This window comes from Cryptotermes secundus, unplaced genomic scaffold (genome assembly GCF_002891405.2).
Source record: "Cryptotermes secundus unplaced genomic scaffold, Csec_1.0 scaffold246, whole genome shotgun sequence".
Classification (NCBI taxonomy): Eukaryota; Metazoa; Arthropoda; class Insecta; order Blattodea; family Kalotermitidae; genus Cryptotermes; species Cryptotermes secundus.
Window position 1 is genome coordinate 275,021 of NW_019742444.1, and position 20,365 is coordinate 295,385.

At 37.2% G+C, this 20,365-nt stretch overlaps 2 protein-coding genes across 2 annotated transcripts in view; one reads left to right on the top strand and one right to left on the bottom strand.

Moving 5' to 3' along the window:
- Positions 1 to 1,630: 1,630 nt before the first annotated feature.
- Positions 1,631 to 18,629, bottom strand: LOC111873140 (inositol polyphosphate 5-phosphatase E). The gene is made up of 7 exons (XM_023867587.2): positions 17,254 to 18,629; positions 15,181 to 15,298; positions 13,806 to 14,028; positions 12,458 to 12,676; positions 7,904 to 8,065; positions 6,436 to 6,724; positions 1,631 to 5,074 (listed from the first exon to the last, which is right to left on the bottom strand). The coding sequence occupies exons 1-7, from the start codon at positions 18,318 to 18,320 to the stop codon at positions 4,960 to 4,962; spliced, it is 2,193 nt and encodes a 730-aa protein (XP_023723355.1). The 5' UTR covers positions 18,321 to 18,629; the 3' UTR covers positions 1,631 to 4,959.
- A 49-nt stretch (positions 18,630 to 18,678) lies between these two features.
- The window catches only part of LOC111873126, a 52,461-nt gene continuing 50,774 nt past the window's right edge, over positions 18,679 to 20,365 (top strand). Inside the window, exon 1 of the mRNA XM_033754977.1 lies at positions 18,679 to 18,867. Coding sequence (XP_033610868.1) covers positions 18,855 to 18,867 — 13 coding nt within the window. The 5' untranslated portion in view covers positions 18,679 to 18,854. The remainder of the gene's footprint in view (positions 18,868 to 20,365) is intronic.

Genomic DNA, 20,365 nt, shown 5'->3' on the forward strand with positions numbered 1-20,365 from the left:
AAATATTAATAACACTATAGCGGAATTTCAATATCTGTTAAGCTTGGAACTTTGGGATGATATATTCAGTAATAATAATGTTAATGTTATGTTTAATAATTTTCNAAAATATCAACGACTGTTTCGATGTTATATAACATCAATTTTATCTTGTTTTATACAATAACTTTTAGTTTTTATATAATCTGACTTATTGTATTTTCACGCACAATATTTTAAATGATTAATAACATTGTGTCCAATTAATGTACTGCAGTTCAATGGTATATGTTTGTTAATATGTGTTTCCCAGATGATGGCCGTTAGTGGCTGAAACATGTAGCGAAACCATAGCTGGGCGATGTCCTTGATTTTTTCTGTTTGTTGTGTTGTGACCGGCAATAAAAAGGTTTAATTTACATGTACCTAGTGTGAATACTTCAAAATTTATTAAAGGAGCCTATATAACAGGTATTAAAGTGTTCAATCATCTTCCATGATCAATAAAGATTTTGGTCAATGATGAGAAAAGCTTTAAATTTACATTAAAAAGGTTTTTATGTCATCATTCTTTTTACCCTATAAATGAATACTTTCAATATAAAGAAGACAAAGGTTTGTAATCCAGATATTCTCTTGAATTGTTTGTTAGGTTGATTTTACATATGATGTATTACCCACTGACTAGTCGCTCGGCATTTATGGGTATACATTTTATGGTAGTATGGTACTGTAACAGACCATCTGTTTTAAATAACATGTGACTGTATACAATTAAGATGGTCATGAATGGTTTACTCACAGCTCATTTCCTTTTATCCTGTAGAGGAATATGTTAATAAATAGTTTTCAAACTTTAATGTTCTTGCTATGAAATGACTGATTGTATATACTGAATTTTTATTGTACATTCTAATTTTTTAAGCCTGATGAAATGTACTGTATTTGGACTGCTAAATTAGGTATTTGTAGTTATGTGATCGAAATAATTGCATCAAACTTCTATATAATGAATAGGTCGTTTGTATTGATTTATGATAGTGACAACTATAATCATATATCTGCATAAATTTGATCATATCTGAATATTTTATGTACAAATTTTGTATTGTGACTGTATTGCATGTTGATGGGTTCATTGTTTTTGTGTGTTTTTTTTTTACATATTCTATATCCTATGGCATGACCTGAAAAGGATCTATGGAATTTAAAAAAAACAAACATAAATCAACATACATAACATTAGTCCCAAACACTCCACATTGTTCATCACATAATTTCACTTATTTCTTTCAAAGTACTTACAGATTTAGTTCTATGTTTAAACACTGTTCATTCAAATTCATGGTTGTGCCACTTGACATATGAAGGTGCTTTAAAGGTGATGGAGCATGTGAACAATTAAACATTTATTTATGCTCTCTAAAATCATTTACAAATGAATAGTTATAAAAGAGATAACATTTTTTAATGAAGTCTGTAGAAGAACTGGATATAAAGAAAGCAGTTTTCTGGGATTTGGCACAGTCTGCTTCTACCGGTTCTCACGGTCTCTTCGCTTGCAGATTTCTTATATTTATTCTTCTACCCTGAAGATGGAGGCGATATGTTCCTCCGAAACGTCGGTTAACACCACATATATACGGTGCCAAATCCCAGAAAACTGCTTTTTTCATAGTCACCGCCGTGAAAGCCTCAAATCTTACAACTGGATATAAAGTTTCAATTGCCTAAGGTGTCTTTTCTGCCACTACTAAGGAACAATATGAGCTAGAATAACTCTGCAAAATGTCTTTAGTTGAATGATTGGGGTTCAATTCCTGTCACAGCCAGGAACTTCTTCCTTCTCTACTATGTTTACAATACCTCTGGTTGAGTCTCCTGTTGAGTGAAAACCAGTGGTTATCTGCTCAAGGTGGAGGGGCAGCAGAGCGTAGCTGCCCATTTAATTCCATCTACTGCCAAGGTCAAGAATGTGTACAACTTTACTTCTGCTCCCTTATATATCACTACAGTTTGGTGGTGAGTTAAGCTACTGTATTAATATTAATGAATACAACTGCTGCTAACACTTTATTTTGTCATGGTTCAGAAACATTGTCAGCTACTACAAAGACATTTAAAATTACAATAAATACAAGTATATGCATGCAGAAACAAAACACCACCACTGTTAGAAACAATGATACCACTCCTACAGATCCATAAAAAAATATGTATAATAATATGACTAGATTATATCCTGCACCTGATGGCTGGTAATATACTTTGATGAAATTCCAAAATTTAAATATGAAACCATCTAGCCAACAAAGCAGAAATAGAATGGGTTTGGGTACTTCAACAAGACAAGCACTTGCAATGCAGACATATTAAGGAAAAGAAAACAATTTACATTGTCAGGGCTACCAATACTCCGAATGTGTGTGATAAATTCTTGGGACTGAAACTTACTCCCCATATAGGAATCTATGAATCATTCAATAAATAATTATGAATTAACAATGAATTTTTAATAATTATTAGTTTCATGTCATCTCACAGCACTGCATTTTTAATTATTAAACTAACTGTGTCATAAGTTTGTTCAGTTTTTCAAATGTTGTAGAGTAAGCAAGGGACGTTCAGTTTCATGTCCAACTGTAAGAACCATGACCATGTTTCATCATATTTTCCCAAATATAATGAGCACCCTAATTCAAAGAAGTCAAACTGAACTGAAAAGATTCTTACTGTCTGTCTAAGCACAATAGATCACTGTGGTCACGGTGCAAGGGCCAAGAAGGCCCACCCCTTGTACATTCATTCATACGGTCTGTCTAATTTAACCCACTGTGTGGGATTGTCGAGCAAGATTCATGACAGGTAATGGAGTCCATACTTGGCAATAACATACCTTGCCTGTAAATCTTCAACTATTCCTGGCATTTTTTCACTTGTCATTCACAGATAGCAGAGAGGCATTTTTTCTGACATTTGGCTAGCCAGTAGCATTTGTTTACTAGTAACATGCACTTTCTTTCAGTTTCTATCCTTTAATTTCCAAGACAGAAGTGAGTAGAAAGAGCCACAGTACAGATTTAAACAGTTAATCCACAGTCAGACCCCCACAGTGGTTTAAGGAGGACCATGCACCCAGAAGTCAGTTACCATCTACATGCCTCATCATTCCCATACGAACTGGAAGGTCTGAAGATTTCCCTCACATTTGACATTCAGAAATATTTACAGCATCTGAATTATAAAATAAGATATGATATAAACTAATAATACTTCATACAAAAGATGAAACACAAAGTAGTGATTCTCTTTAAAATGACTTCAATAATTTTGATTACACTTTGCCCATTTATAGAGAAGACAGAACACAGACCATACACTCTAAAAAGCAACAGTGTGGCATTGAGAAACCTTTATTTATTACAATATGCATCTATATACTGTATCTTTGGCATTTTAGTTTAAATGAATATAAACTGGAGAAACAATTCTTCAGTGTGAAATGAGTATCAATATATTTGATCATCATTCTTCCATTATAGCCTCATTACTCATTTGAATAACCCTGAATGGTATCCCTAAACCAGCATAAAATATCACAAATTTATCAGACACCAATTAGTGCCATTTCTATGCATGCATACACTATTTTGTAAAAGAAAATTTCCTTACTAGGCAATGAGTTCTTTGTTTAATGTTGTACCTTTAAATAATGACTGTTTCATCTTTCCCACTATAAAACCCAATATCAGGAAAATTTCCTTAAAATATACATGGCAGCTACATTCTTGAAAATAGGTGTGTAAATAAAAAATGAGTAAATCAAACCCAATTTTCCAAAAAGAAATAAATAAGTGGTAGGGCTTAGGAGACGTGCTGACTCAGTGCTCATTTGAACATGTTTTCCTTCACTAAATTTTATTTGAAACTGTGGTTATGGTTTTTTGCTTATTTGTTACTGATAATAAGACATTAAAAAGAATACCTCAAATAGTAATGTGACATGGAGGCAATTATAATAAAAAGAATTCATGAAAAATGTTTTCAACACTAAGGTGAATGCTGCCGGAAATGGCTTGCTGGTGGAGGTGGTATTGGAAAGGTGGGGGTTATTGGGGATGGGGGTCATCTCTGTCAGATGACCCAGTAGGTGACACCAATGGAGAAATAAAGATGTTAAGATGCCACTTCATTTATGGGCAGCTGATTAGTTTTCAAAGTGCCTGAGGTACAAGTTTGACATTCAGGTAGTTTAATGCTTTCCTTTTTCTTAAACATGGAAAGCAATGATGTTCCAAAGGCTTTCATTTTCTTTGTTTCAGTGTAATACTGCAAAACATTTGACACTTTTGAACTTTGCTCACTATCAGGATATTTTCATCTAAGACAGCAAGACCTTGCTCAACCACGCAAAATGCTACTGCCAATGTTTTACTCGTAAGCATATGCATAGCCTCAAACTTTGCTGCTTCCTCCGCCTTCTCCTAATGCCCCTTCTCTAGCTGAATTAAATCCTCAGTAGGAAGTTTTTCTTTGTGCAAGTTTGATAAATCCAACACATTAACTAAATCAGCCCCATCAAAGGCAATTTTCTTTGCAATTTCCCAATTTTTTCTGGGTTTTAGACACATCCTCATCCACAGTGAACCCCTTTAAATCATGCACTAAATAAAGGAAACGTTTCTTCCATACAGTGTTCATGCAAGAAAGTCTGCCTGCCTTCCAGACAGTTCAAACTGCATACTTCCAAAAAATGGTCATGTAAATTAAAATTTTATGTTCATAAGACAACCACATAATTCCAGAAATGCATAAAATCCATGTACAACAAGTGGCTGTACTAAAAAAATACAAACGCAAAACAAACTATGAGTAATACCTATGTCTTAGTTTCACAACTGCTTAGAGATTCTTTAACTCCTAAACCTACCCTTTATTTCAATGAATTTGATTGCACAGTACTGATGTAAGGGGTTATCCTCACTGGACAGAACAGATAGTTGACGTTCCTTTCCGTTTGTCCATTGCAGCTGCTCGACGTTTGATGGCTTCAAGATACACTTCACGGTTGAAGAGTCCAGCTGCGAGCGGAATTCTGCATCAGACCATAAAATGAATGTCAATAACTTTAAAAATACACTGACTATTTAGCCTTTTGGAATTCATGCTCATGTTCAACATGAACCAGCACATCCATCAATTGGGACAGACACCAAACATATTTGAGAACAAAACAGAAAAGCCAAAAGTAAAGTGATTTAATGTGCTAAATTTCATTTAGGACATGGAGTTTCTTTGGCGCCACAGCCACCACCGCCACCACAAAAATACATGGACTAAGGTTGGAACCTCATGGTTTTTACATGTTCAATGTCTGAAGAACCTCAACTATTTTGGGACATCCACTATAAATTATTATTTAAAGCTGACTGTAGCCATGAGAGGGTTTCTGTTAAAGAATATGACGACATTTTTTCTGTTCATGAATGTGATTATACTATGTTCTTCTGTTCATTAACATAAGAACAGTATCCCTTCTTATTCGTAAATGTAACTATAGAAATTTTTAAGTTGAAAATTGCTGGACTAGCATAACAAACCTTTCTACATTGCACCCAAATAGTTAATCTGCTCCAGTATATTACATCCGAGGTTCTCATGATGGTAACTATGAGGAGTATTGTCTTCTGAGATACGGTACTGTGTAGTCTGGTAGATGTTTACAGATATTTCCTCCATCTTCAGCATGGAAGAGTAATCCAAGAAAAAAGTAACATCGAGCCATAATAATATCAACACTACTGATGTGTCATTCAAATATTTTGTTAGTCAGCCATTGTAATTTCACACAACATATCCTGAACTACAAACTGAACCAATGAACTAACATTTACTGTTATCTTATTCCTTACTTGGCTTACACTTCAAACCTGAAGATAGGAGTACGTACCTCCAAAATGTAGGTAAACGTCCATCAGACCACATAGCATCACATCCCACAGGGCAGAAATATTTCCACTCTACATAATAACACTACCACCAGGCTGCAATTCAATTGACATTTCATTTGCAGAAAACATGACTAATATTCACTTTCAGCACAAATTTTCTTTCAAGAGTATATGGGTCAAGGAATCAGAATTCTGAAAGCCATACAGTTCATTCTATGTTGAAAGTGACTTAAAGGAAACAGATTAATTACTACTATGTTCTAATCTCATTTTCCTCATCTCCTTTCTTTTTCAAATAAACTAAAATAAAATAACTGCAATTTGAACTTGTAAGCACTAGAAAAAAGTATTTCTTATAATTTCTGTTATCTAGGCAACCTTTTATATAAAATACATATTGTAGTTTTCTGGGTTATGTACCAGTCCCACAGACTACAAAAAATGAATCATTACTGCCCTGAAAACTTAAAATATTTATATTAAAACACTGATAAGGTATACCCACGTGTCTATTCCAGGACGCACAGTACTACGATACAGGCCCCAGACAGGCTTGTGGTCAGATGTGCATATTGAGGGTACAGAGGCATACATTAGGCATTCCAGAAGTGCCGCACTGGAACTGCTGGATGAATCACGCCGGTGGGATGAACCCTTTGATTTGAACAGTATGCGGTCAGTATAGGCAGGTGCACGTTGCTTATGCGAGGTGTCAAACTGCTGGGTTCCAGGATCATATTTGTAAGTAGGTGAAAATGTGATCGGCCCTTCCTCAAAGTCCTGGAATATCGAACCTGAAAAAAAATATCGTTGACTTCAGCATTTTATAGTCCGCCTGCTATTCTCTCTTATTTCAACAGGAAGTTTTACTTTTGTTTGATTATTGCTTCAGGTCAGTTCATTTACCATGTTTTCACCTGACTAAATTAGGTAGCACAATGAATTAGAATAAAAAATGTGGAAGTGATTGTTGGTTATGCTAAGGCCCTGCCCAGAAATTTGTCTGGAGGGACTCTAGGAGGGGGGGAACCTCAATCATAATAGCTGAGCCTTCAGATAAATATTTGAAACCAGGGCCTCACAAATATGAAGCAGGAACATCAACCACTTTCAAGAAGCTCAGTAACTTTCACTTTGTGATTATGGAAACTGGATAATATCATGTTGACAGTAATAAGTAAATATAAGATGTCCAGAAAAAAAAAGTAATGGTGTTTTATTTGGAGATGCCTTCTTACCATTTACCTGGTGAGGTTAAGAGATGGCTTTCTTGCAAAGAAATACATTACATAAGACTGCAATATAAATAAGAATAACACCTTAAATAAATTACTTGATCTTGCAATTACTGAGATTCAAATGTTCACAATTACAATGTACAAACATTCTGTCCTGAAAAATATTAACTTCTCCTTAAGAAAGGGGGAAGTGTGTCAATCAACAGACATAACAACAGTAAACTGAGCGTTATGATGTAGCATTTGCCACAAATAAATAAAGAACATATACAGGTTCTGACGATTTTCTTTCTCCCCCCACCCCCCAAACCCCGAATGGTCATGACATAGATCGTGATCTCCTGGTTTATGACACCAAGTAGTGGTTTATGCAGTCACCATCATTTCAGAAGAACCTGCTGCCTCCATCTTCAGAATAGAATATCTAGTCTGAATACACTGATAAGAATATTAATAGTAATATCCTTGTGCTACACACTGGAGAATGTACACCCAATACGCTACCCAACTCTATTACAAACTTGACAAATCTCAAGTTTATAAACATCTTTTACACTCAGCTCTAGCCTATAAAGCACAAACATAATTTCTAATATTAAGCAACATAAACTCAGATACAACACTGTAAATGAAAACAAAGGAATTTACAGAATGAATATTAACTGACATAAAAGATGATTTCTTGTTCATGCAATATACCAACACAGAGAAACTATGAACAAGTTTCTAATCTACCTTCACTGCGACTGTTACATAGTTGGTCACTCTGAAGAGTGAGAGGCTGGGGCACAGGAAACCTCTGCTCTGCTACCCACTGAACAACCTCATCTCTAGGCTGTGACAGCCGGAAATTAAGATCACCGCACCAAAATATGCAGTCAAAGTTCTGTGTCACATCTGTAACAAAAGTGGACAGAATTGATTAAATATGTGGTGTTTTCCTTGTACTCCTGCTTTTCTAGCTAACACTCTTTCATTTGCTTTCTGGCTAAAGCAATTTTCAAAAGTTCAGACTCTTACAGAGCAAGTGGAATGTAAAGTAACTTTTTGTTAAAACGAATCAAAACTCAGAATTAAAATACATGCTTCAGGCTGTTAAGAAAACAAATAAGCATTGATCTGAATAAGGCTTCCTAGAATATATGATTAAGGATTTTTTCTTGTTCATTATGTTATGTATGCAAATTCTTATTAATGATCAAGTCAAGGAGGATGAGGCAGGCAGGGCATGTAGCACGAATGTGGGAGAAAAGGTATGCATATAGGATATTGGTGGGAAAGCCAGAAGGAAAGAGACCACTGGGAAGATCAAGGCATAGGTGGATGGACAATATTAAAATGGATCTTAGAGAGAGGATGGGATGATATGGATTGGATTGATCTGGTTCAGGCCAGGGACCAGTGGATGACTCTTGTGAACACGGTAATGAACCTTCGGGTTCCATAAAATGCTGGGAAATTCTTGAGTAGCTGCAGATTTGGCTTCTCCTCAAGAAGGGCTGAGCTCCATAAGTAAGTTAGTAAGTACGTATGTAAGCAAATTCTTATTATTTTCACATAATTTCCATTTGAAATGAATAGTTTTCTGAAATATTAAATTTCTCCCATAATTCTTCATCATTATATCTCTCTGATATTCAACCACCAATGATTCTTCGGCATTCCCAGTCATCTCCCCCCCCCCAATTATTCACAAGTTCAGGTCTGTCTCAAGTATTTGTTAGATACATTATATGAAAGTGTCCAAAGCACTTCAGCCTGATTTGCCTGAGAGAATATTACTTCCAGTACATACAATAAAACTATGTAACTAAGAATGCTATCATATCCAAAGGTTTAACACAACTAATACAACCAAAACACACCACTTAACACAATCACACACCACTTCTATTCAATTCCCATCCTCATAATCTAGATCCCTATAAGTCACTTAAAGAACAGGATCTATACAACTCAGTATTCTGACATTCACAGCTACAATACCATATGTAAACATAATTTGTATGTCCAATTTTGTAATACCAATCGTTGCAAAAAAGTGTAATCAATATGGGAACTAAAATATTTAATGACCTCCCCCTTGAACAGAAGAGCATTAAAAATTGTAATGTTTTTAAGAGGAAATTAAAAAAATTATTTGCTGTGCAGCACTTTCTATTCTCTTCAAGAGTTTTTTAACTAATGTTGGACTGATGACTAGTTTGTTGATTGTTTTTGGTTTGCAATTTTTAATACTGTGTCAAAGTGTTTTATATTACTGTTATTATTCTTTTGGTCTTATGCATCTTTTATTGTTATGTACCTTATAACAGTTGTTATATTATTGTAATACATCACTGTGTAATTTTTATGTGACTTTGACATGTGATGTATTTGCTGTTATTTTTTAACATGTCCAATTGTATTCACTTCAGTAAAAAAAGTAAAAAAGTAAAGCTCTCCCAGTAACAGGCTGTGAAGGCCCATAGGGTTGTGAGACGTTAAGGGTCCCACATTACCTTGACAATTGGCTCAAAGATGGCAGTAAGGTTGTCAGCCCTACGCACCGCCCGCACTTTACTCCCCAGGAAAATTTTTTATTTAATTCCTGGTACTCATTTCTGTTAAGAGGCTGAGTAAACCCCAGGGCCTAGTGCGGCCGGAAGGATTAGATCAATTGAAAAAATCCAATGACCTCATCGGGACTTGAACCCATGACCTTCCGGCTTGTAGCATAGTACCTTAACCACTACGCTACCGCGTACCACCACAGTGGGAAGCCAGCGACTAACCGCTTGAGCTATGGTGTGGCCCTACTATTAAGATTAATGTCTTCTGGTACGTGATCACTTGTAGACAAGTACCAGGCAGACAGGAGCAAGTTCCTCTGAAACACTGGTATCAGTCTACAATATTGCATAACATAAGATCTCAGAAAACAACAATCTTCAATCTCCGTTCTTTGTTTTTGTCATCATGCTTCTTTCATTTCGCTAGTGTTGACACGTCATACATTGACTTTTAAACACTGTCATGCAAGATGTTAAATTATGAACTTCCATTACCAGCCTATCACTTCTCATTAACATAAAATTCAGTCTGTAATTGCATTAAATGAAGTCATAACTCACCTTCTTCTTTATTGTTTTGGATGATGAAATACAGAGGGAATCTTTATGTAAAAGGTAAAGTTTTCCCCGTGTTCGATTAATTAAGCACTGTGTCATAAAGACATATGGAGGAGTGGAGGTATAGATCCACCATTCTTGACCTTGGCACTACATGGAGCTGAGTGGTCAGCTTCATACTCTCTCCCCTTTACCCCTGGGGAAAGAGCACGTGATACCCATTGGATAGGAGGCTGGGTGGCCTGTCTGGATGCTATGGAGAGGAGAAAAGTCTTTCCTCTGCCAGGAATTAAACACCGGCCATCCAGCCTGTCACTATATTGAGTGAGCTGTCCCAGCTCCTGAGAATCTTTATGTAGACTATATTTACTTAACTGTGTTTCATTTAACATCTTCAATAGCTCTAATTATATAGCATCAAGTACTTGGAAGATTGGTGAACAATGAAATGGAAGGGATCTGGAAGAAAGTGAATGTAGTATAATTGGAGGTACTTTCCTGGCATTTGCCTTCAGAAACTACGGAGTTACGAAATCCATGAGTCAGATGGGTAGGTCAAATTGTTACTGGCAAAGGTCAACACAATCATTCCTAGCTTCAGACCCCTCAAAATCCATGAAGATAATTTTTATTCTCTCCTAGACATGTATGTTTTGAAACGGGGCCACCTCTTTGTTGAAGGAGGGCTTAGTCTTTATATGTAGGCATGTTTGTTACACCATAGTTTCAGCACTAGTATATACGATGGGGTACCCAAAAGAAACCAAACTAATTTTTTTGTGGGCAGAGCTTTTGTAGTGCCGCGTTTTGCCGCTATGAGCGCATAGAGCTAACATTCCTGAGTCGATATGCTGACTACCGTTGCTTCAGAAGGTAAGGACTAGTTTTGGCAGAGTTTATAGTGACAACTGTTTTGTGTGATCGTCGTTTTTGCAATGGCTGATTTTCGTGAACAGCGTGCTTTTTGCTCGGGAAAAGTGGAACAGAAACTCTTGAAATGTTAAAAACGGTGTACAAGGATGATGCTATGGGGAACACTCAAGTGTTTGAGTGGTTTTCCCATTTCAAAAATGGTGAAATGTCAATTGATGACAAACATCATTCTGGTCGTCCTTCCACGGCCCGAACACATGAAAATGTTGAAAAAATTCGTGAAATCATCAAGGAAGATCGACGACAGACCATTGAAGAAATTGTGGAGCTATCAGGAGTGACTTGGAGCTCAGCGGCCAGATTTGTGGCAGTCGGGTGACTGGTTTTTCCATCATGACAATGCCCCTGCTCACACAGCCCTGTCTGTACGACAGTTCTTGACCAAAAATGGTATGACCCCTGTTCCTCACCCTCCATACTCACCCGACNGAGCTGTCACAGCGTCCAAGTCATTAGGACAAGAGGCTGATCAGACGTAAATTTTGAAGAAATTTTGGGTCTTTGCCAGGTTTCGGCAGTTACGATTTTTGCCTCCTGTCAAAGTGCTGGAAAGTTACCAAGCTGAAGGCAGTGATTGAATAAATGCAGTAAATGCACAAAGGGTCTTCTTGGATGCTGCCTGAGACACTCATTTGTAATTCAATCAAAACCACAAGCCATTCCTAATTTCAAGGATTGTATTTCTTTTGACATGTCATAGGGTTGGAAATTAACAGGGATGTCTTCATAGATGATAACCAGCAAGGCTTCAACTTGAGCCTCCACACGTTGTCTATTGTCACAGTTGGACAAGTCATGAGCCCTGAACTGGTTGTCTAAGCAGTTGGCTATTATGTTGGCTTATTAATTGGATAAAATATAAGACCTAATGGATAATGAATTGCAGATGATGCCTTTGATCCATCCTTTTTTGAGAGGGATTTTGCAATAAGCCATATTGCTTGAGGTGTGAATTTGCAGTTTGCGAACTTTGTTTCCCATCTTTCAAGTGCTGGTTTCAATCCCTGACATAGCCTTGGTAAGGACCACATAGAAAACACTGCACTGATTAACACTGGCCCAACAGTTTGTCCATTGTTATGTGTGCATTTGTTGCCACAGAGAGGCATTTACCATTCCTTTTCCTAACAATGGCTGTCTCTCTTGGCTCCATTATTCCAGCATTCAGCACTCATTCAGTCCACACACTTGAAGAGAAAACATTAAAAATTTAAATTCAGTAACTACCAAATACAATGAAACTTACCCTTGCTCTTGTGACGGACAGGCAGTTGTTTGGGTAGGTCAAGAGAACGAACAATCCTCCTGACATCCTGAATCCTTTCCTTCACCTTACCAAGATGCGCAGTAAGATGTGCAGTGATGAACAGGTAGGATGTGCCAAACAGCATGAATCCAATAGCTACTGCACCTTTTGTCTTGAAAGCAGTTCCAGGTCGCACACTGAAGCTTGAATCTTCAGCCACTGAAAGTATAATTCACATATTATGCCATAACATACAATATAAGGCAATATCATTTACCAATATCATCATTATCCTGAATAGGTGAGACATGAGGTTCTTACAGCAGTGACTGTAAAGAGTACTGCCCTCTGAGATGTTAGGCTATTTAGTCTGGAAGAATTTTACCAGATGGAAGACTTCTACTGGACTTTATGATATAACATACCAGAACACAGTACTGTTCAGCATCCTTAATCTTTGCAGTACTGATTCAGTTAGACTGAGAGAGGCTTTGTAAAATATTTCTTTTGTTGGGGAGGGGGGGGGGATCCTGTTAGAATACATCGTTCAAGTTTAATCAATAGTGCTTTATAAAATTTGTAGTTAATGACATTTATAACTTTTACGTGGGTTCTTTTCAGCATGGCATGGCATATCCTTAAGTTGTTGATGAGGGAATCAGCCTCCAGACATGGACAATAGCTGCAAATATACTGAATAAGCAGTCAATGACAGCTGACAAGGCACAGTCCTAAAACTCCATGGTTTCAGTCCACAAGTAAACTATACCGACCATGCGACCGCCGCTTGTAAGCCAAATTAGTGCCAACTTTAGCGAATAGAGGGTGTCACATGGTCAGCACAACAAATCCCCACAGCCATTAATTGCTCCTCAATTATCCTCATGAGGCTGAGTGGACCCCATTCCAGACCCACTACTTCTCAGAAAATTTGGTAGCGCTGCGAATCGAACCTAGACCTCTGGATCAGTAGCCAGGAACTCTGACCACTAGACCACAGAGGCAACACTTCTCAGAAAATAATTTTACTAGTCATATTTTTGGAAGTAGCTCCTAGTAAATACCTAGCAGAATTTAATATTTGTGAATACACTGCACTTTACCTGCTAGAGGTACTCTTTGGGTGGGGGTGGGGGGCTTTATATTTTGACAAAATACAATATTAAGGAACTTGAAAAAAATATGGTATAGTTCTTTCTCCTAGACATTCAAATGCATGTGATCACAGGAACAGGGCACTGTAGAATGAGGTAGATATATTAATCTCATAAGTTGCTTCTTCTCTATAGCAAATCATTGGAGTTTTCTATCTGCAGAAGTAAGACATAGAGCTAACTAGGTAGCTAACCCGAACAGAACCAGAGAAGGTCCCTGCGAATGAAGATGGCTAGATGTATTGTGCCAAGACTGGATGAATGCAGAAGCAGGTGTGACGGGCCCACTGTCTCCTGGATGCTCACTTCCCACTCGAATCGTTCTGAGAAGCTCTCCTGAGTTCCAATAGCAATTACGTCTGGCACGTGTTCTAGGTCATCTGGCAGCATAAAGTCATTCAGCTGTGGTGGTGGAGCCTGTCAACAAGAATGAAGAATGATCATCAACCTTCACAGAAGTGCATGAGCATGTACATGTGCGTGTGTGTACGTGTGCGTGGTGGTACTAATTTTTCCAAGCAGGGCCACATACCCCCATATCTCAGAGAACCATATCCAAATTTGATTACTAACAGCAATGAATAATGTACTTAATTTCTGGAAGGATTAAAACACAAGACCAAGTGAATCAAGACAAGAAGCACAACTACTTAATGGTCACCTTTTTTTTTTCTTGAGTTCAGGCAAGACTGACTTCACTTGGTAAGTCGGCCACTAATTGGACTATTGTACCAGCCCTGGATGATAGATGATGAATGTGGAGCAGATGGTGGAATCAGAATTGATAAGGGAAACCAAATTACTCAGAGATAACCTGCCCCAGTGCCACTTTGTCCACCACAAATCCAACATGACCTGACATGGTCACAAACCCAGGCTGCCACAGTGGGTAGCCAGCAACAACGAACTGCCTGAGCTATGGCACGGCCACTAATGGTCACCATAGTCAGAAATGCTGAAATGTACATTAAAAAAAAAAAAAAGCAACAGGAGCAAACATACTTGAACATAAGATCATCTTAGCCTAGCCTTTTTACTTTTGGACTATTAAGTTTTTATGCTTCTTTCTTAATTTACAGTAGTATAACTTTTCAATCAAATTAATGTATACTACCAAAAACTAACCACCTCCCTGGTATTATAACCTGAAACTTCAACATTGCCAACACTAAAACCCTACAGTGCACATGATCTTATGTGAGTTCCAACCATTTCTGATTGTCAGAAGTAGAGGATGATTTTAGGTCTAGTGTAAAAAAGTAAAGAAGCATTGTTTGGTTGTTCTTTACATGTAAGAAGTTGCTTTTTGAATAAAACCTGTAGTATTTATACCCTAATACTAATCTTAGAAACGGGCTGGTATTTGATTCCACTTCTTTTCCCACATACCGGAAACAATGTTACTCTTTGTTTACATATTAATATTTCACACAGACATACAACTGATTGGGAAAATCAATATTTCTGAACAAAATATATTTTCATGTTCATTTAACCCAACAAATAAAACAGAATCACTTTGAAATAAAAAGAAACTCACCATGTCTTATCTGACATACTGCTACCTACCTGGCCATTCATATTCCAAGTACCCACAAAGATCCGCAATTCCCGCTGTGGCAAAGTCCGTTCCAATTCTACTAATCCCAGAAGAGATGTCGCTGCAATACGACCATGTAAGAAATTCCTGTAACCAACATTCATCTATTTAAGTACTTCTGATACGCTAAGACTGACCGCCATACCAAACAACAGATTACAGCACAGGCTAAATGCTAAATATATCTGTGTGTAAAATTTTCCCAAAAAGAAAAATTTCTTTCTTACTGAGAAATTCCTTTGCTTGGATGAACTACTGTGTGTCCTCTTTCACCATTCACTTACATACATACATACAATAACTTGAAACCCTACTATACTTTACTGTCTTCTTGCAAATTATCTGGGTGCTGGGAATAAATTTGACCCTTGCAGAATAAAGAGGTACCCTGCACTATATGCCTCTTCACTGGGGTTTGAGCTATAGAGATTCTACATTACAAAAATAAGGAAAGTCAGAGATGATAGAGATATTTTTCTTTTTACTAAAAACATAAAAGTTCAAGATTCTTTCACACCAAGTTCCTTAAGGTTTAATTAACAATACTTTGGTAACGAGAGTGTGAGGGATTAATAAAATATATTCTTTGCTACCTCCAGCTAAAATTTAAGGGTGGCAGGAAATCACCACCCTTGCACTTCTGACTTCCCTGGTTAGACTCTAATCATCAGACCACAGAGGTGGTTGAAATATATGGTAAGAAATCACAACATCCATTCCATTCCATTTATTTCGTGTCCATGGATCATTATACATGATATAAGACATGTCATCTACATCCTTGCACTGAAAAACTCAGTTTTGTTTATAAGCTACAGTCATTACATATGTTTTTAAATGCCAAAATTAAATTTCTCTGCTATTGTTCACTTACTACAAATTAATAAACTCTTCAAACTTACTACCAATTCTACAGCAATTACTGTTGTTTTAAAAATATATGTCTAGGATTCTGTACGACTACTATCATCATATAATTTGAAATATTTGGAACACAACTCTTGATTTCTTTGTCTTTGTATGGTTTACCATGAGACTAATGTATCAATGATTCATCATCACCAACAAACACTGTTTATTGTGAAATGCGGAAACTCTATATTTCCTTGTTACATGCATATCTTTGTTTTAAGGGGTTATTATGCAGATTTAAATGCCTATATTTCATATTTCATATTTATTTTGCATTCATACTGTTACAACTGCAACACTTGAACAAGTAAACTCACTAGATACATCATTGTTAAAAGCTCTATAATCCTAGAATGTATTAGACTAAAAATAAAAACTGTACTTGCCTTAAAACATCACTAAGAATTTTAAAAATATAATAATAACTACTACAATTCCCTTTTCTTCTCTTTTTTTGTTACTTAAAAAAAAAACTTGCTATACTTCCTCATGTCCCTGTTGAAGAAACTCATTCAATGTATAGAAAGGACGATCAAATAAAAATAAGTTTAATTTATGTTTAAATTCATTACATCCCTTTGACTCTTTAACTTCCAAAGGAAGTATATTATATAATTTAATGCCCACATTAATAACACTTTCCTTAAAAACTGATGTGTTGCATTGTTGTACATGAAGATCATCTTTCCTCCTAGTATTATACTCGTATAAATCAGTATTTCTCGTAGTGTATATATTATATCTCTTAAAAGAACACAACACCTCTATGCTGTACAAGGACGTAATAGTTAAAATCTTCAATTCTTTAAATAAAGGTCTGCATAACACTCTGTTATTTACACCTTTCATGAAACGAAGCAGCCTTTCTTGTATTTTAAAGACTTTAATACTTTCATTCTCTCCTCCCCAAAAAATCAACCCATAACTTACCAACGATTGAAATATAATAACAATACCAACAGTTATTTATGGCTCTTTCTCACAAAATGTTTCAATAATGTAAATATCTCTACCTCTTACATGACCACGTTGATCAAAACATCTAGTGCTACATATAATAAAAATAAATAGTAACATCAATTCTGTTTACTTATAGACTGTTGTGTTGATGGCCATGTCAATACCCTTACCTCTCTCTGGCTTTTGTTGTGGGTATGAGATGAAGAACTTGCGCAGCAAGTAGAGAATTTCGAGCCAAGCTATCCATGGATGCAACAATGCCATGAATTGCACCATTCTCAGGGGCAAGGTTCCCATGACTGCCTCTAGAAGGTATAGACACCCTTTTATCCTTCCCATCCCAGTATGGAGGCAACATGGTATCATGAGATGATGACCTTGTCTTGTAACCTCGAATGGGATCAGGAGTGCTTTGACTAGATTCAGGAGATGAATGACGAAGAGAAGGAGAACGGCAAGAAGTAGAAGACATAAGGAGGTTGTCAGCTGAGCGGCGTTGTGATAGCAAACGTCTTCGAAGTTGAGCCTGTGATGACATCTGCATCGGAGATGAATCACAGGAAGATACTTCACTTGGTGAAGGGGACTGAGAAATTCTCAGTGAAGGCTGTCTTGAAACAGGAACACTTTGAGAAATATTTTCCTGAAGATGTGAGTCACTACCTGCTTCCCTTGAATGAGCAGAAGACAGATGCGTCTCATCAATAGATGAGGCTTTATTGACACTCTGCATCACTTTGTACACATCTTGTATATCTGAACTTGCAGGTACAGTTACACTCTGATGATTCTGATCACTTCTTTCTGTACTATTACTGCGATGGTAATCAGAACTATGTTGATGATCCAGTGATCTAGAACTTTCAGTCATGGCACAACAGAGGGAGAGCTTAGTACTGTTGCTGAAATCTCTTGGGGATCCCAAGTGATGTGTCTCTTGTACTTCCTTTGTAACATCTTTATTTTGACTTTCTCCTAATTTAGCTATACTGCTTGTTTTCTTCACTGGTGATATGACCGATTCCACAGTGTTGCCAACATCGTTTTTTGCGTCCTTCTGATTTAAAGGACTGTTATTCTGAACGTCCTCTTGCAAGCTTATTTCTTCTGATTCAGCAGAAAGGCAACCAACCTTTGTTTTCTTTTGCATTAATAACCTACATAAAGATTTTTTCTTTGGTTTTAGCTTTGAACACTGATCCTGTACATCTGTTGCATCATCATCAGACATTTCCATCTTCAGATACTAATTGTGAATCCAATGACAAGAAACATTTCAAATTGCTGTACCAAGACTATCACATTACCTTAAAAGAAATTTGTAGTAACCTATAAATTTATTTATAAATACTACATTATCATGAAGAGTTCCGTGAATTTTCTCAAACATTTCTATAATATGCACGTATAAGTAATATACGTTCTAGGACTAATATACGATGTATGCGGAAAAGAATGAAATTCCACCATTACATTTTTGACAGTTTTCATCCCGAAATACTTTCCAGAACGGCGCCATGTTCTTGCTGCAAGCAGTGTTGTGCAGTACCAAACTTCAAAACTTCCCAGAAGAGTGCTGCACAGCACTACTCCTGTCCGCTCTTAACCCAATTTAATCTGTAGTAGAAATAGTAAGCAAGAAATACACGTGTATGTCTAAAGACTGAACGTGGAATTAATGAGAATCTCATTATCGTCTGAACATTGTTAACTCCGGCAATATCCAGCAACGTAAAGCTGTTCCTGCACGTAATTAATTAAGCATCACGTCATGAAAAATAAAGTAAGAGTAAAAATATAGCTTCATCATTCTTCACCGGGGGAATTAGTAGCCAGCTTCCCCCCCCCCCCTCCACGCAAAGAACCGGCATCGATAGCCATTGTATAAAGTGTTAGAAATGTTAGATGGGTTAAATGAACCCCTGAGCCGGTCTGGTCGCTGTGGATAAGAGAGGAACCTCTTGCCCCTGCCGGAAGATTAAAGACTGCTTTGGATACCGTTATCAGACAACAGGTGGAGAGACAGCAGACTGAGGAGACCTGTGCGCTGTAGTGAACTGTAGTGTGTGTAAATTAGCGAAAGCGCTATAGTTACTTGTACAAGTAGTGACGATCAGTAAATGTTCATTATATCCGATTACCGGTCAAACCCCCGCGTTTATAGTCGCTTAACACATGACTTCTGGTGGCTTCCATATTCTGTCTGTCATGCGTCATGCCACATTTCTCCCTCCTTAAGGCTTCTCGTCCCGAGCAGCCTATTGGTGTGTAACAATTTCTTCCACTACGGGGAGAGAAATTCCGGAAGTTGCCGGTGCTCCTATAGTGACAGCACGCAAGCTTCTAGTAGGCTCTTCTTCATTTCGAGTGAGGGGCCGACTCCTTCACAACGTCCAGTCACTCACTTTCCGCAACCCGACTACTCATTTCACGACCTCCAAGACAAGGGTTTGACCGAGGGCCAAACAGAATGCCACGTTGCTTCCCAGACGTAGCTGCTCTTTCAGGCCAAGGACCCTTACGCCATTGTTTCATTCCGGGACCTTTCGGCTTTTTTTTTTATCGAACGTCGGTCCTCTATGACAGCGGCTTGTACAAGCAGATTAAATTCTTGGAATGTTTGCCATCATTCGGTTTAGCAACTTTTGACTTCTTTCTTGCTATCTAAAAACATAAAGATTAAAATGCAGTATACGAAACAATTTTTTCCTGTCGCCTTGTACGGGTGCAAAAGTTAGTCTTCCATGTTAAGGGCAGAACACAGATTGTGAGTGTTTGATAACAAGGTAGCAAGAAGAAAATCTGGACTAAAGAGGGATGAAGTAGTAGGAGGCTGGAGAAACTTTCATAATAGGACCTTCCCAATTCTTACTACTCTTGGTCATCATCAGTAATCTGTCAGACGACAGGTCCACAGTCTCTTCCAAAACAATTCCTCCACTTAATGCGATCTGGAGCTTTCTCCTTCAAATGACAGTATCCTCTTATGTCTTCCAAGGTCATCCAGCATCTTCTTACGTCTTCTTCCTCGTCTTCTTGTCACTTCTATCCGCCCCTCTATATTTCCTTCAATAACTTCTTTTAGAAGGCAGTTTCTGCGTAAAACATGACCAATCCATTAGCACTACTCTTGGTATATTAGAATAATCAAGTCAAAGACGAGATTGGCAGTTTATGTAGTATGTAAGTGATTGCACTATTTTGGTTGAAGGATCTGAAGGAAAGAATCAGTAGGAAGATCTAAGGTTAGATGGAAGGGTAATATTAAAATAGATCTTAAAT